The sequence below is a fragment of the Macrotis lagotis genome, chromosome 1 (genome assembly GCF_037893015.1).
Source record: "Macrotis lagotis isolate mMagLag1 chromosome 1, bilby.v1.9.chrom.fasta, whole genome shotgun sequence".
In the NCBI taxonomy this organism is placed as follows: domain Eukaryota; kingdom Metazoa; phylum Chordata; class Mammalia; order Peramelemorphia; family Peramelidae; genus Macrotis; species Macrotis lagotis.
In genome coordinates, this window is record NC_133658.1 from 824,301,002 (window position 1) to 824,318,368 (window position 17,367).

A 17,367-nucleotide genomic window follows, 5' to 3' on the forward strand; every position below is an offset into this window, starting at 1 on the left:
AGCTAGGTGGCACAGTGGATAGAGCACTGGCCCTCAGGAGGACTTGAGTTCAAATCCAGCCTCAGACACTTAATAATTACCTAGCTATGTGACCTTAACTTAACTCCTTAACTCCTTTGCCTTAAATAAAATTTTTTAAAAATGGATGCTCAAATAGAATAGAACATAGCTTTTGTGATATAGATGAGTGATTCAATGGTTAGAGTAGTAGGCCAAAAGTCAGAAAGTACCAAGTTCAGATTCCACCTCAGTCACTTTAACTGTCTGACCTGTGTCTGCATCAGTTTTCATAATTGTAAAAAATCAGGACAATAATAATACCTCTCAAGGTTGTTGTGAGGATCAAATGAGTTAATATTTGTAAAGTGCTTTTTAATACAGAGCCTTGCACATATTAGGCACTATATATTCCCTTCTTTCAAGTTTTAATCTAAATTTGCTCTCTGCATTACCAGTTTTTAAAATACACCAAAGTGTATGATTTAATCTGTGTTTTTCCCAGTTTTTTCCTCACATAAGTTTTACATTATCTTTTCTATTTTTCATCTGTTCCCCCATTATACTTCCCCTCCTACTTGTTTTAGTATTTTAAAATACATTTTAATTTAATTATTTTAGTATGGTTTACATAGTATACTACATTTCAGTTGAAAAATATAACTCCTCAGGTTAATAGTTGAAATGATTCTCATATTTTAATGTGCCTGATTGTTTTAAGGATGTAAACACAAATCACTTTTTGTTTTTCAGAATTGGAGAGCATCCAGTATATTAATGTTTTACCAATAATGGCAGAGCATCCACCGCTCTTGGACACAACTCAGATTTTAAGTAGTGATATTCCTCTTCTACCTGCACCTATTGTAAGTGGGGATGGAACACAACAGGTAAGGAAACCTAGTTCTTTCTTCCTTTTGATTACGTATTTATTAGTTTTATAGGAGTTATGTTGAATCTTCAAGATAATGTTGTATTTGTTGTGTTAATCCACTCTTTAAATTCCAGTTCAAAAAGCCTCTTGATGCAATTAAACCACTATATACAATAATACTTGACCTCTGAAGGATATGACTCATTTTATCCAAGCATTCGAACATGTATTTTAAAATTTCCTTGTATTGGAGTTTTTGTTGGTATTTAAGTTGCTCTGGATCTTCTTTGTAACATAAGTACATTAGTAACCAAATGATTTAGAAGAATAGGGCTTCACACATTTTATGGCTTCATTAGGTAATAATATGACCATTTCATTCTTCAATAGACTCATAAATTTAACAATTTGCTCTGATGAGAAATTTTAGGATAGTAGAAAGTATGTAATTTTTCATCATGGCATCTTTTACTTAAATTTTTTTCCATTTTTTATATACAATATTATTAACATAGTTACATGATATCTTTCAATTTTGTGCTTAACTTTATATAAAGGGGTTTGATTCAAGCATATGTGACCAGTACCTCACAGGGGAAAAAATACTAGGTATGAAATTTACATGTAAATTAAAAGTATTCAAACTATAATGAATAGTATTTTCAGTTTGGAAGAAAAAGTAGAATTATTAAATTACAAAGGTCTCAGAATAGTCTGACCTTCTCTGTTACTTAATTGTGTAACTAAACCAAAAGAGTATCAAGCTATATTCTTAAAGATATCTAGCAAAGAAAAATTATACAACTTTCTTTTTAGTTTATTGCTGTGCTTGTCATTTACAATCAGAAAATTCTACCATATATCTTACTCTGGTATTTAAATGTTTCCAATTTTGTTCTCTGTGGATGGATCCTAATCTTCACAAAGCTCCTTATTTACAATTGCTAGCTGTTATGGATAGCAAAATTCCCTGCACTTTTAAAAAATAATTGTGTCATTACTTTTTTAATTGTTGACAATGTTTAATAGTTTGTTCAAGAGGCATATGTTGGGGAGACAAAGACAAATTAAACAATCATAATCCTCAAGGAACTTAAAATTATTTTCAGGGGTAATAGTTTGCATCCATTAATAAATACAAAAATAAACACAACATAATTTATAACATCAGACCCTAGCCATGGTTGGATTATTCTCAGTAACCTCATAATTGGCATCTTTAATATCTTCTTTTTTCAATCTATATAAGAGGTAGCATGGTATATGGAAAGAGTGGGGCATTGATTGCTAAAAACTTGAATTCAAATTCTACCTCTGCAACTTCTTTTTTTAAATAAACAATTTTTATTTTTTTAATTTGAATTCCAAATTTCATCCCTTTTCCCCTATCTTCCCTTTCTCCCCCCCCTTTCTTCCTCATTCCCTCCCCTTCAGCTTGATATAGGTTATGCATGTGCAATTATATAAAACATATTTCCATATTAGTCATTTTGTGGATGAAAACTTGAACCAAAAAGAAAGAAACTGAAAAATAGTATGCTTTGGTCTCTGTTCACGTACAAGCAGTTATTTATCTGGAAGTGGCTAAGATTTTTTCATCATGAGTCCTTTTAGGTTGTCTTGTATCATTGTCCTGAGAATAGCTAAGTCATTCAGTTGTTCATCATACAGTATTGCTGTTACTGTGTACAACATTCTTCTTGTTCTCTTCAATTAATTCTACATCAGTTCATGTCTTTCCAGGTTTTTCTGAAATCATTGCTTGTCATTTCTTCTAGCACAGTTCTGCAACTTAGTTCTTCAGTGACCTTGAACAAGTCACTTACTCTCTCTAGGCCTCAGTTTCTTCATCTATAAACTGAAAAGTTTAGATTATTTGACTTCATAGATCTCCTTGAGTTCTATGATATCCTATTCTTTGTAAAGCTTCTTCAAATACCATTTTTATCATGGCTTAAAAATCTATCATGATTTTCTACTTAGTAAATTAAATCCAGGTTCTATCAATTAAAACTGGTAGTCCTGGAGGAGGTGCTGGTATTCCTGCTGCTCTCAGGCTTTGACAGTAGTTGGTATATAAACGTGTATTATTTCTTTGTGTGTGTGTGTGTGTGTGTGTGTTTTATATGTTATGTCTATATATATGTATGTATAAAATGGTAAAAGTCTTTTTTGCTTCTCTTCAACATGGGACACTGTCTCTTATTCAACTCAGATTCTGTTTTCTATCTAGTGCTCATTGTGATTAGAGGTCTTCTCTTTTTTAGAAGGCTCTAATAGGTTGTTCTCTTTACAGGTCTTCAGCTGCTCTAGCACTACCTCTGTACTGCTGCCATTTCTGGGTTCAAGAGATTCTTTGGGGAGAGCTGTGTGGATAACTTTGCTTCCCTTTCCCCCACCATGAGAGAAAACCAGGTCTATTCACTGTTTCTATCCCCTTACCTCACTTAATTTCTCACCAATAAAAGTGTCCAAGAGGAAAAAAAAACATGAGGAATTATAGAATGGTAGAAGATAGAAAAAGAAAGTTGAGATAAAATCAGAGAGAAAATTTTACCTGTTTTCTAAGTTTTGTTCTAAGCTAAACCAGTGCTTAGAAAGTGGAAAGGATTCTTCCTCTCTTTCTCCTTTCTTACTATTCTTTCTAGGTATTCTTTTACTACTCTCTTACTGCTTTTGTCATTGCTGCCATTCCCTCAAATCCCTGCCTGTGTACATATTCTCTGAAATCCTTGCTCTCAAGACTCAAATTCATGCTAGTAGTATTAATGTTAAAGTTCATTGCTCATAAGCGGCTACCCACTAATTAGGAAAAACAATGTAGGAAAATGTGTTCAATATTCAAAAATAATAGATTTACAAATTAAGTTTTAGTCCCCTAACCATTCATAACTTGGGGAATGCTTATTTCCAAAATGCTTCTAGGATTATCTAACACATTATATTGAGAATGTATATCTTAAATATATTAACATATGACCATATTTATAGAACAAATTAAACTATTAATCTATAACTATTATTTTTGAATAAATTCTTTTAAAATAATTACTTGTCATCAGAATGGAATCTAAAATTTGATAATTTGGGAGTGGGGAGATTATATTTTAAAATTTCCCCCACAGATAACATCTCGTGAAATAGGAAATTTTTCATGATGAAATACTTTTTATTAAGGTTTGTAGAAGAAGATGGTGAAAGTAAAATTAAGTAATCCCATAATATTCAGATTTCTCTATTCTGAATAAGTGGAGAGTTAGATTAGATACCAGGCTTTGTTAATAATAAACAGCTGTCTCCATGTCAGGAGAGGAAACAAGGGATAGGAATTCTATGACAGTTTTCCAAATAATTTTATTGTTCATTCAATTTTTTTTAAATTTTATTTTGTTTTGGTAACTCCTGATAAATAGGAACTTTGTTTTATTGGGTTTATATAACTTCACCATTCTAAATTTTGACTATTTCTCTTCAGTCAAACTTAGGCATTAAATTTTGTTGTATAAACCTAACTCTCAGCTTCTTGCTTTATGAAACATGAAAATTAATTTATTTTTAATCATTCTAGCATGAAAATTTATTTTCTTAGCATTCTGATTTTCTGGCAGAATAATAGAAATTATGGCTGATGATCTTTAAAACTATTTTTAAACTACTAAAGTCCTACTGATTTTCATTTATGAGATGTATTGAAAATATGTTGAATAACTTCTTACATCACTTATTATGACTTTTTTGTGTAGTCTTAATAGTATTTTTAAAAATTAAACATGATCTATGGGTGATTTTTATCCTAATTTTATCAGTGGGGAAAAAAAGTAAGGGATCATGAAATGAAGGGTTATGCCTAAGGTTATGACTATAACCAATATATGGTCAAATGGAAGTTCTTAATTTGGGACCCTAAACTTGTTAGTTTTTTTAAATTTTAATAACTAATATAATTTGTTTTCTTTTTAGTCCTCTGTATTTGATGCATTCGCAAATGTTATTCTACAAAGGCATCTGAAGGTTTTCCCAGATTGCTAAAGGGGTCCTTAACACCAAAAAGATTACGTAAATTCCAGGTCTGCATTAATGTTTCCAATGAATTCCAGTGAACTAGTGCTTTTAAACTTTTGGAAACCCTAAAGCTTGTATTTAACAATAGTCACCCACTCTGACCAGGCTGATCCTTACTTTTTAAATGTACTTTGTTCTTAACTCAGTTTCTTGGTGACCCTGGCTCCCTTCAAGAATCAGATCCTGGGGTGGCTAGGTGGCACAGTGGATGGAGTACCAGCCCTGGAGTCAGGAGGACCTGAGTTCAAATCCGGCCTCAGACACTTAATAATTACCTAGCTGTGTAGCCTTGGGCAAGTCACTTAATCCCATTGCCTTGCAAAAAAACAAACAAACAAAAAAATGAATCAGATCCCATGCCACCTCCAGGGCTTTGTGATGATCCTCCTAATAATTAATACTCTTCCTCTTTGAATCATGTACTTGGGTGTTTGTGTAAGATCTTTGTGTGTAGGACCTGGTTTTCATTTTATCATTCTATCCCCAGCATCAGCATCCAGTTCCTTGAATCTAAAAGTGCAATGGGTTAAAGAATTGACCTCCAATCGAGCTCAAGCTGCAGGTCAGGCCTACAAGTCACTCACTTCACCTCTCTGTGCTCTAGCCCTAGAGGCCCAAACTCAAATAGACATAAGAGAAAACCACAAATTAACATTGTGTTTTATTGTATTTTAATTTATTTTATTAAAACATTTTCCCATCACAGGGCTGTTTGTTTGACACCTCTGCTCTAAACATTGCAGTACCAACCTTCACTGATTGAAAGAGTTCCTTATCTGGGAGTTCCTCACATCATTAGAATCACACATCTATTCCTTATCCTTATACTTTATCAAATACAGAAATAGGACTCTTCACAGAGGAGGAATGGTAAAGTGAGGTATTGGAGGGGTACTTTGGATGTCACACAGAAACTGAGCAGAGTCATAGGCTCCACTTGTCAGTAGCCATACCAGTAGCTCCTAAAGCTAGAGTCAGAAGGGGGATCTGTGCTGTCATGATTGATGGGTATGTGAGATAACCTGAGTGAATAGTGGAGCAAGGCTGCTAGCTAGATATAGTAGACCATGTGACTTTGCAGTCATGAGCTCATTAGTGAAGCTGCTGCATTACCCCATGCAGTTTATTCTTTAAAATTCCTCAGTATTTCACTTTACATTTTCTACAGATAATTTCAAAGAAGGAAAACTATGAAAAGGACTTGAAAAAATGATTTAATTTATAATTCACTAATTTCCAACTAATTTTCTTTACAACAAACGCTCCACAGAGCATGAATTTTCATCCAAAAGAGAACTAGGCCAGCTAATTCCAGAAGTTGAAATGTTTAGATTTGTTATTTAGGGGTAGTTAGAAAGGGAAGTGTATCTTCTCTAATTTCCCTATCATACTTCCTTGATTTTAGTAACTAGACTAGATATTTTTTTCACACTTATTCCATAACCACCTCTGATCAGAGAGCTTCCAGCTTCAAATCAGAAGGCAGCTATTAAGGGAATAATTTCCTTAATGGTATAAGAAATGTATTATTTAAATCCAGTTTGGCAATGGAAGAAACCTGAAGTCAAATGAGAAATATTTTTTCATCCTCTTTATATATTTTGATCCAGATTTTGCTCAGCAATTCAGTTACTTACATAATATTGAAATTGAATGGTAAATTCCTACATGTTGATAAATAACAAGTTTTAAGATGATAACTCACAAGAGTGCCTACTTTCTGAATATCATCCTTTAAAAACAGCAGGAGATGCAAAACTGAAGGAATGTGAGAGGCCATCTCATCCAAAAATCTTATTTTACTGATGATAAAACTTGATCAAGATCATATAGGACTTGATCAAGATCATATAGTAATAAGTGTAACAGTCAATATATGAACCCAGATTCTCATATTCTAGGACTTCCCACTATCATGCATTGCTTCCTAATAGAGGCATAACTAGTATAAATTCTCAAAAGGAAATTTAAAAATCAAAGAAATTAATCACGTGAGATCTGTGAGCCAGTGAGTGGGGTGTGGGACTGGATGGGGATCAGCAGTTAAAAGAGATAGTGACAAAAATACTAGTAAAAAAAAACACATACTAAAGCACCCAATAGTAACATCAAAATAGTTAGAAATTTTGACTAAATTCAGTAAAAATTATCTAATTTGTATAGATAAATCTCCAAATATAGTTCATATTTTTCACTCTAATCTTTGTCCTTTGTACATTTTCTTCTGTCTTTTAAAAAAATCTATTTTCATACTCTTAAATATGCTTCTATTTGGAAAGAAAAAAAACATTAAATTCAAGAATGCAGGTTAATGGTGTAGAGATTTATTTAAAACAATAAACAGTTGTCACTAAAGATACAAGACCAATGAAAAACAATTCCTGTCTTTAAGAAATTTACATTTTACAAACCTATAAACATATGTAATATACATGACTGTTTGAGGAAGGAAAGAGTGCTAATAAAAGGGAATTAGGAAAGGCTTCGTGTAGAATGCAGTAGCTGTGCTGAAACTTGAAGAAAGGCAAGTTACAAATGATTTAGTGATAAATAAGTTAATTGTTCAGTCAGTTGATTAAAAAAGTTATAAAAATATCAAAAAATTTCTCTTGATAATTGTCTATTTACTTGTTTACAAACTACATATATTATATATTCTCTGAATATTAAGCAGAAACTAGGACTATATTGAAATATCTCAATCAGAAAAGAATTTAAAACATGATGTTAGAATATACTTGTAAAAAGCTTTCTTTGAAATCCATTGTTCTGTTGACTGACAGATAATTTTGGAGCTGATGTTGCTCTTTATTGATTTAGTTGCTATAGTTACATGATACATTTGTATATAGCAGGAAGCTCACTGTACATTTATCGGTTTGATAGAAAGCAGTCATTGAAATATGTACCAATGACAGTACTGATAGCTGGTCATACATTTTACATCCTGGTTCAACAGGTGGACTATTAACCTAGATAGAGGAAAAAATAAAATAAAAAACTACTCATAATGGAGTTTGATAGGTTGTTTAGTCAGCAGTGAGTTAATGAGGATTACCTTAGTATTTAGTAAATGTGACAGATTGGAATGTCCTGATGATGAAAATCTTAAAGTAGTTTTGTGCCTTTTAGTGCCAGTTGAATGAGAAAAATAGAAAACTTAACAACCACAGTATGTGAAAGTTCTAAGACTTCAGAAGAAGTGTAATTAACATTTCCATTGAATTCTGTCAGTGGATCCACAGTGAGGGAACAGTCAGAGGATGGAATATAATTGTTATGAATAGATGCCCTGATTGAGAATAAAAGCTACAGATTTACCAGTTTTAATGTAAACTGAGAAATGAAGTACTTCTCAACTGGTTTTCATCTTAGAACAATAATATTAAAGTTGTCATATCTACAGATTACCATATTTTAAATAAGAAGAGCTGCATTTTGAGGGGTATAACATTAATATCAGCTTTTGATTCTTTCTGGTTTATAAACTTAAGACTATAGTTTGTGTACATTGCGAAGAAAATTTTACTTGTATTTTTAAAACAGAGCTTTTTAAAATTTGTCTTTCAGTACTGCATTTTTTACATTCTGTCATTTCCAATAGAATTGGGATTTGATTAAGAAGCCATCTGGCAGCAGTATTTAAAATTTTTTAATTGGAGGCTTTCAGGAATTTTTTTTTAAAGAATAAGAAAAAAAGATTGTAAAATACTTGGTAGAAATGTAATTTCTTATCTTTCAGGCATAGTCTTTTCTCAAAATAATACTTTTGGATCCTTGGAGTAGATTTGTCTACTGTCCTTTGCATTTATATCTACTTGATCTGTTAACTAAGCATGCTGATAGATGAGAGAATTTTATAATGTAATTATCCTGTACTAACTGTCACTTAGGTGCCTCTCTTTAATTTTTGTAGTATATATTACATTATGAATGATCTAAAAGTTACATAGCAAAATTCAGAACAGTAGTTTTAAAGTATTACTTTTTAAAAAAATTTTAAATCAATTTTATTTTTCTAATTACAGGTAAAGATAGTTCTTACTAACCTTTTTTGTGAGATTTTGAGTTACACATTTTTCTCCTGCCTTATTTTCCCTCCCCCCTTGACAGAGCATTCTAATGTTTCATATATATATATACGTGTGTGTGTGTGTGTGTAACTATGTCAAACATATTTCCATATTAATCATGTTGTGAAAGAAGAACCAAAACAAAAAATAAAAAATCCATGAGGACAAAAAAACAAACATAAATTTTAAAAAATTTAAAATTGTAAGCTTTGGTCTGCATTTAGACTTCATAGTTCCTTCTCTGGATGTGGATGATATTTTCCAACACAAGGTCTTTAGAATTATTTAAAGTTTTACTTTTAAAACTAAAAATGGATACAGGAAATTATTTTTCTTACATGGATTTTTCTATGTGGATCACTTCTTTCTGCATATTTTAGTTATTAATTTTATTAAATATATACAAAATTTCTCTGGTTCATGTTGTTATAAGTATTTTGTTGTGGTCTTTTTATCATTTATTTCATTCTCCTATTTTCTGGATATTTGAATTTTAAAAGAGCAGTAATTTAAGGTAATAGAGTTAGCTGATTCTTTGAATTTTAAGAATGATTGAAAGAGTTAAATTTTAGTGGAAAACCCATTCATAAATATTCAGTATGTGTCCATAGAAATAACTGAGTAAAGTTTTTTGAGCAGAATCTAAAAATGATCTTTAGGAATTTTTATTTCCTTGAACATATTTCAGAAGCTAATTTTCAAAGACATTAGAGAATTGTGTTTCATAAACATGCCTACTTTGTCTACAGATTAAAATACAAATAAATATAAAACTTTGAAGTGGCACTACTATTTTTGTTCTTGAAAAGCATTTGGAGTCTTAAGGATGATCAATGACTTTTACTGTGAAGATTTTTAAATTTGAAAAATCTTTTTTTGTTTTTGTTCTTAACTTTCACATGTTCTTTTAGGTTTAGGAAGTTTTAAATACTACTTGTTTAAAAATGACTTACATTGCACTCAACTCAGAAATTGAAAAATACTTTTGCTTTCCAGCTTATTTAAATTCTGGTTTTTTTTTAATGTGAAAAATAAGCAAGATACAAACTTTCTTTTTATACTGAAGATAGCAACTTTGTAATAGGGTTAACATGAAAATGAAACCTTTCTGAATTTAGTTTGTGGGGAAAAATCCACACATCTTGCAAGTATTATGACATATTTATTATTGTGACATTTATTAAATATTCTACCCTTTAATGGTTATGGAATGTATAAAACAAATCTTACATAGTTAGCTGAACTTGACCCATTTTAAAATAATGAAAGTTTTTGTTCATTTTAGATGAAATTTTTCTAATATGTACTATGTTTTCTGCTCCATTGAACATAAAGAATTATTGTGACATAATAGAAAGAGCACAATTCAAATCCTGCCTCTGATACTGTGTTATCTTGGGCAGATCGCTTAACGTTCTTGTGTTTCAGTTTCTTCATCTGAGAAATGGAGAGCATCATTTTTTTCATATTCTAAGGTCATTCCATCTTTACTCATTAACCTTTTCTTGTTTACCATTATTCTATACTTAATTTAGAATAAGGAGTCAAATCACTCCATTCTGCTGTTTTTTTATTTCTTATATCTGTTTGTAAAAGTTTTTCTGCCCCGTTTTGGATCTTGGATTTTTTTTTTATGGTGGTGTATCTAACCAGCAAGCCCCTCTCCATCCTGTGTTTCTGATTTAGTGCTTCTAATCTCCATAAAATAGATGACCAATAGTCAATAATAATCCCTAAAAAGTCATTAAATGTCTACAATGAGCCAAGCACCAAAGATCCCAAAAGAATCAAGAGACAGTTTCCTGCCTTAAAGAAACTCATAATCTAATGGCAAGGGGCGGCTAGGTAGCGCAGTGGATACCGTACCAGCCCTGGAGTCAGGAGTACCTGGGTTCAAATCCGGTCTCAGACAATTAATAATTACCTAACTATGTGGCCTTGGGCAAGCCACTTAACCCCCTATGCCTTGCAAAAACCTTTAAAAAAATCTAATGGCAAAGACAACAAACTATGGACAAAATAAATGAGAAATAGATTAGAGGAGGAAAACACTAGAATTGAGAGGTTGGGAAAGGCTTCCTGTAGAAGATAGGATTTTGTTAGGATCTAAAGAAAACTAGGAACGCTAATAGGTGGAGATGAGATAGAACATTCTAGCAGTGGGGGAAATTCAGAGAAAATGCCTGGAAATGATGAGATGTTTTGTTGTAAGAACATTAAGGAGGCTAGAGGCTAGAAGAATAGTGGTAGAGCATCAGTTATAAGAATAAGAAAGTAAGGGGCAGCTAGGTGCCACAGTGGATAGAGCACCGGCCCTGGAGTCAGGTGTACCTGAGTTCAAATCCAGTCTCAGACACTTAATAATTACCAAATTGTGTGGCCTTTGGCAAGCCACTTAACCCCATTTGCCTTGCAAAAACTAAAAAAGAGAGAGAGAGAGACAGAGACAGAGAGAATAAGAAAGTCTAAGGAGGAAACTATATTATAAAAGACTTTGAACACCAAGCAAGCAGAGGCTATTGTATTTGATCCTGGAGACAAATAATGAGTCTCTGGAGTTTATTAGTTGGTGGTGTTAGGCATGCCATGATCTGAACTTTGCTTTAGGAAAATCACTTTAGTGGCTAAATGGAGAATGCATTGGGGTGGGGAAAGACTTGAGGCAGGTAAACTCATCAGTAGGATGTTGCAGTAGGCTAAGTGATGGTAGTGCTGGCCTGTATAAGAGTAGTGTATAAGTGTATAAGTATAAGCTGGCCTGTATAAGTAGTAGTATAAGAGTAGCAACTTCCGAGGAGAGAAAGGAGTATATAGAAATATTGCAAAGGTAATGTTGAAAGACTCTGACAAGAGGTGGATCTGGGAGGGGACATAGAGGTTGTAAGGGGTCCAGGATGATGCCTACATTGTGAACCTGACAGTCTGGCAGAGTGATATGGCCGTCAACAGTAATTGGGAAGGTAGGAGCAAGGAAGGATTTAGGGGAAAAGAAAATGAGTTTAGTTCTGGACTTGTTGAGTTTAATATGTCTCTTGGACATCTAAGATGTCTGAAAGAGATCCAAGATTGGAACTCAGCAAAGTTAAGGTGTATGTAACTCTTTGTAGTCTATAACATGCTTTCCATAAATTTTCTAATTTTCTCTTCATAACAACCCTGTGAGATAAGTAATATATCTATTTTACAGATGGAACCAAAGGATCAGGATCTGTTCATGTTTAACTATTGTTAACATGGAAAGACAGAGACTTGAACCCAAGCCTCTTGACTCTAAATCTAGAATTCTTGCTACTTGCAACATGCCAACTCCTTAAAAGTTCTTGAGTAATCTTTAAACATCTACTTTTAACTAATCACTATAATTTTGTTAGTCCATTGTATTGCAAGGACAGCACTTGTCCTGGCACTAGGCCTTGTACAGTACTGGCATTCAATCATTATTGAATTGATTAGAACCCTTGAAAAAGAGAATAATTTCACACCTACAAACAGAAGAGGGACAGGAGGAGGGAAACTGAACCACAAAGACTCTAATAAAGCAAGAGATTTTTTTTTAAATTAAATGAAAGTTTTGGAGGAAGCAGATTATAAAACAAATAGCTTAGAAGAGGAGTTGAAAGACCTCACTAAAGTAACAGACAACTTAAAAATTAGAATAGAGCAATTGAAGTTGTGAGTGCAGAAGACAAGTGATAAATTAGAACAAAATTAGGACATTGAAAAAAATTAGGAAAGATACAAAAACCTAAAAAAACAAGGAGCAAGAGTTGTAGAATCTCAAAATAAATGATGGGAGGGGGCAGGGGGAAGTACCAAGAAGGAAGGAAACAAGCTTTTATTAAGTGTCTTTTATTTGGCAGACACCATGCTAAACACTTCACAAATATTCTCACATTTGAGTCTCACAACAGTCCTGAAAGATTGGGGGCTGTTATTATCCCCATTTTCCTGACGAGGAATCAGACAGACAGATTAGATCATATAACAAGTATTGTCTGAGGCTAGATTTGAACTCAAATCTTCCTGACTTCAGGCCCAACATTCTATCTACTGACCACCAAGGTTTACATAATAGTTTCATAAACAATCTCTTTCTGTTGCTCTTGTTCCGTGTATGTAAAAATATGTTCATGTTGATCATTTTCAGAATAGTAAAATTAAAACCTTAAAAAGAATCAGTTTCCTAATTGCAAAATAGAGGAGTCATGGTTAAGAAAACTGTTCATACAATAAATCAATGAATATAAAGTGACTGACAACAATCTTCACATAGTTGAAGGGTAGGCATGAAAACAATTTGATTTATTTAGCTTGCCCCTGAAGTATAGAATTAGAACTAATGGGTGGAAGTTACAAGGAGACAGAATTTAGCAAAAAGACAAACTTCTAATAAATAGAGATACTACTAGAATGGGTTATCTAAGAGTTTCCATTAGTGAGGCTAGATGATCACTTTATAGGAAGATGAAGACTAGATTCAGAGTTTATTTAGTGACCAATCAATTAGCTCTGAGTCTTCACATGCTGTCAACCTATAAATTGTATGAAGGACTTCAAGTCAATGAGCAAATTAGGTCCTTTACAGTCTTACATGTTACGCCATTTCCTTACCATCATTTAGCAAAGACATGAATCATGCCTGTTCCGTATAAATCTTTGTTCTGGGATCTATGAAATAACACAAGAAATAGAGATGCTCAAGCAGTGTTTAGAAGAGTCAGAGAAGTCTTCTCATGGTCGACTTTCTGTAAGTGTTGAAAGTCTTATAAAATAAAATTATTTCACGATAAATCCTTCTTCAAATGATAATTATTACTTTTAAGAAGGATTTATCGTGAAGTAATAGCAGTTGACATGACTTATTATAGTTAACCAAATTTTTCCATTGAGTTACCCTTCATTTCTTTTAATTGAGTGTTATATGCAACAAGCTATACTTGAATGCCTTTTGTATGTAAGTACTGTGATTGCTATACATTCAAATTGATACAAAGATAAAATAAGACATAATTCCTGCTTTAAAGTTCATTGCCATTTAATAAGAGTGATTCTAGTGGGGGGTAGCTAGGTGGCACAGTGAATAGAGCACTGGCCTTGGAGTCAGGAGTACCTGAGTTCAAATTTGGCCTCAGACACTTAATAATTACCTAGCTGTTTGGTCTTGGGCAAGCCTCTTAACCCCATTGCCTTTTAAAAAAAAACTTTAAAAAAAAGAGTGATTCTACCTAAAGTAAAGATGCCCCTATGTCAGTTGCATGTTTTTTTTTTTTTTCTGCAGTGGTAATATTGAAAAGTATGATTGGTTAAATCTCTGAATTTATATTTTTAAATGTATAGCACCATGAATGGATATATATATATATATATATATATATATATATATATATATATATATATATATATGAATTCTTTTTCTAGTTCTTTAAGAGTAGAGATGGGTATATCTTTCACATAGATACTAAAGAAGCTTCCTGGTAATCAGATCACATTAGCAAAGGGTTCGTTTTGTGGGGTTTGACTCTAGCTAGACCCCCCTCCCTCCTGGCCCCACACCATCTGTGTAATCCTTGATTTAGAGAAATATCAGTAAATGTTGATGTTATCGTAAACCTCTGGTAACATTTTTCCCTGATTGGGACAAATTCTAGGAAGGTTAACAGATTTTTTTTCTCACAAGCCAAAATTTAGTTGAGGACCCCTTCTCATTTTAGAGGACCTCCTCACAGCACTTAATCACATTTCTTTATTCTAGTAGCCAGATCATTAGTTTCCTTTGGAAGAGGCTTTGTAAAAATATAAAGTCGACTTGGTGGCATTAAGTAGGCTAAATCAAGAGAAAAAAAAATTTCTCAGAAACTTAATATAGGTAGAAAATTTCAAACATCTAAGAACAGACCTGTTAAAATAATAGAATCAAAATATCTGAAGAATTAGGTGACTCAGGAAAATATTTAAGTATTTGTAAAGTACTGCATTGTTTTGGGAATTTTTAACTAGAGTACAGAAGCAAGATAGATATTTTCCCATAGATTAATTTGCATAATGAAGACTTGGTACTAGAAAGTAGAAAGAAATCTTTAATAGTTCTTAGGAAATGCTAAGTAACCTTTACTCTCAATAGTAACAAAGATTTTATTGGCGCCAACTTTCCTGGAAATATAATGACCCCCTTCCTCTCACCTCCAAGGTTTTCCTTGAAGCTTATAAAGATCATGGGAAATGTTTCAGAGTAATTTCTGAAGCTTTTTTTTTTTATAATCTGAATGTTGCATGTTTCAGGTCTTTTGAAATTCTAGGTGGATATTCTTTGACTTCAACTTCAGAATTCAGTGAAGGTGCTGATTCTTTAATAGTACCAGTTATCAAACGATTCTGTTCAATTCATTTTTTCTCTAACATGTTGTCCCCTTTGTCATCTTCATTGTCATTTATGTTTTCAGTTTTCTCCCTGTCTACTGACTCATTTCCTTCAGCCTATAAATATGCCCATGTCTCTCTCCTATCCTCAGACAACTCTCACTAGATTCTTCCATCATGGTTCACTATTGTCCCATAAGGCTTCTTATCTTTTGAAAAGGCCTTTTACAATAATAGATGCTTCCACTTTTCTCCCTTCTCAACCTCTTACAGTCCAGTATCCGACCTCATCATTCAGCCAAAACTGTTTTTGACTTAACTTGACCTTGACCTCTTTCTTCCTTTTATATTCTTTTTCCCTGTAGGTTTTTGGGACACTACTCTTTGCTGGTTCTCCTGCCTGTCTGACTGTTATCTGTACCCTTTCACTTGATGATCTCTTCAGTTTCCATCAGTTTCATTACTTTCTTTGTTCTGACTATTCTTGAAATAATCTCTTCTGTTCCTATGTCTCTGCCATCCTCTAGTCTTGAATTTCCAACTATCTTTCAGATATTTAGAACTGGATGTCCAGTTCGACATCTTAAATTCATCAAGTCCAAATCAGAATTCCTTCTCGTTTCCCCAAAACCCTCTTATTTTCCCTATTCTATTAAGGGCAACAGCTTCCTCCCTGGTTCGCATCTTAAGAGTCCTCTTTGGCACTATCCTTCTCTTGATCCAATCATGCCAAGGCTGTTGAATTCCTCTTTGTCACTCATATCTCTTCAGTACTTCTTTTCCCTGACATTAACAGCACACTTTTTATTCATCTGTTGCAGTAGCCTCCTAGTCCAATCCAAGGCTTTATTCAGCCACTGAGGTGATTTTCCTAAAGTACAAGTCTGACCTCATCATCCCCTACTAAATAAATTTTTTTTTTAGGTTTTTGCAAGGCAAACAGGGTTAAGTGGCTTGCCCAAGGCCACACAGCTAGGTAATTATTAAGTGTCTGAGACCAGATTTGAACCCAGTTACTCCTGACTCCAGGGCCGATGCTTTATCCACTATGCCACCTAGCTGCCCCCCTACTAAATAAATTCTAATGACCCTCTGGTCTCCAGGATCAAATACAGCTTTTAGAGCCCTTTATAATCTTATCCTGGGCAATTAGGTGGCATGATGGATAGTGCTCTGACCTTGGAATGAAAAGGGTGGGTGTTCAAATCTGACCTAAAACACTTGACTCTTACTAGCTGTATGACCTTGGGCAAGTCACTTAACTGTCATTGTCTCATATTCAAGGCCATCTCCAGTCTTCCTGATTCATATCTGGCCAAAGGACCCAGATGGCTCTGGAGGAGAAAGTGAGACTGGTGACTTGGCGCACTCCCTTCCCCCCCACTCAAATTCAGTTCATGTGCTTAGCATGGCATCACCTCCCTGAAGTCATAGTCTTCTTCCAGAATGAAGGACAAAGCGTCATTATCATCATCATCATCCCTACCCACATTTATGGTCTTCTTACACCTTACTCCCCTCCTCAGTACTCTTCAATCTAGTGGTACTGATCTCTTTGATGTTTTTAAATTAAGATATTCTCTACCTTGGCTCCAGGTATTTTCTCTGACTGCACTGCTCTTCCTCATCTCAGCCTACTGGCTGTCTTTAGGTCCCAACTGAAATTCTTCTCTCTTACTGAAAGCCTTTCCCAATTCCTCTTAATTCTAATGCCTGTCCTCTCATTTATTAACTATTTATCTTCTGTGGAGTATATTTGTATTCATTTGTCTGTTTGTTGTTCGACTCCGATGCTTAGCACAGTGCCTACCCTATAGTATGCACTTAATAAATATTTACAACCTAGCAGTTACTAGGGTGCCTGTTAAATGGATTTTTTTCCTGTAGTTTGTTTTGTGTGGATGGCCTTCAAGAATAATTTAAAAGCAGGTATGTTGCCATCTTTGGGATGTGAGTCGGTTAATTTGAGGAAAGGGGAACATGATTTCTTAAGTTACAACTATG

The 17,367-nt window shown here is 33.5% G+C and overlaps 1 protein-coding gene across 3 annotated transcripts in view; it reads left to right on the plus strand.

Annotated features, from left to right (window-relative positions):
• The first annotated feature begins 725 nt into the window (after positions 1 to 725).
• The window catches only part of FNDC3A (fibronectin type III domain containing 3A), a 127,330-nt gene continuing 110,688 nt past the window's right edge, over positions 726 to 17,367 (plus strand). For 2 of the 3 annotated variants that reach the window (XM_074217130.1, XM_074217131.1), the window contains exon 1: positions 726 to 887. In XM_074217130.1, coding sequence (XP_074073231.1) covers positions 789 to 887 — 99 coding nt within the window. In that variant the 5' untranslated portion in view covers positions 726 to 788. Of the gene's footprint in view, positions 888 to 3,167; positions 3,287 to 17,367 lie in introns of those variants that run through there. The other variant, XM_074217132.1, reaches the window with a different exon arrangement.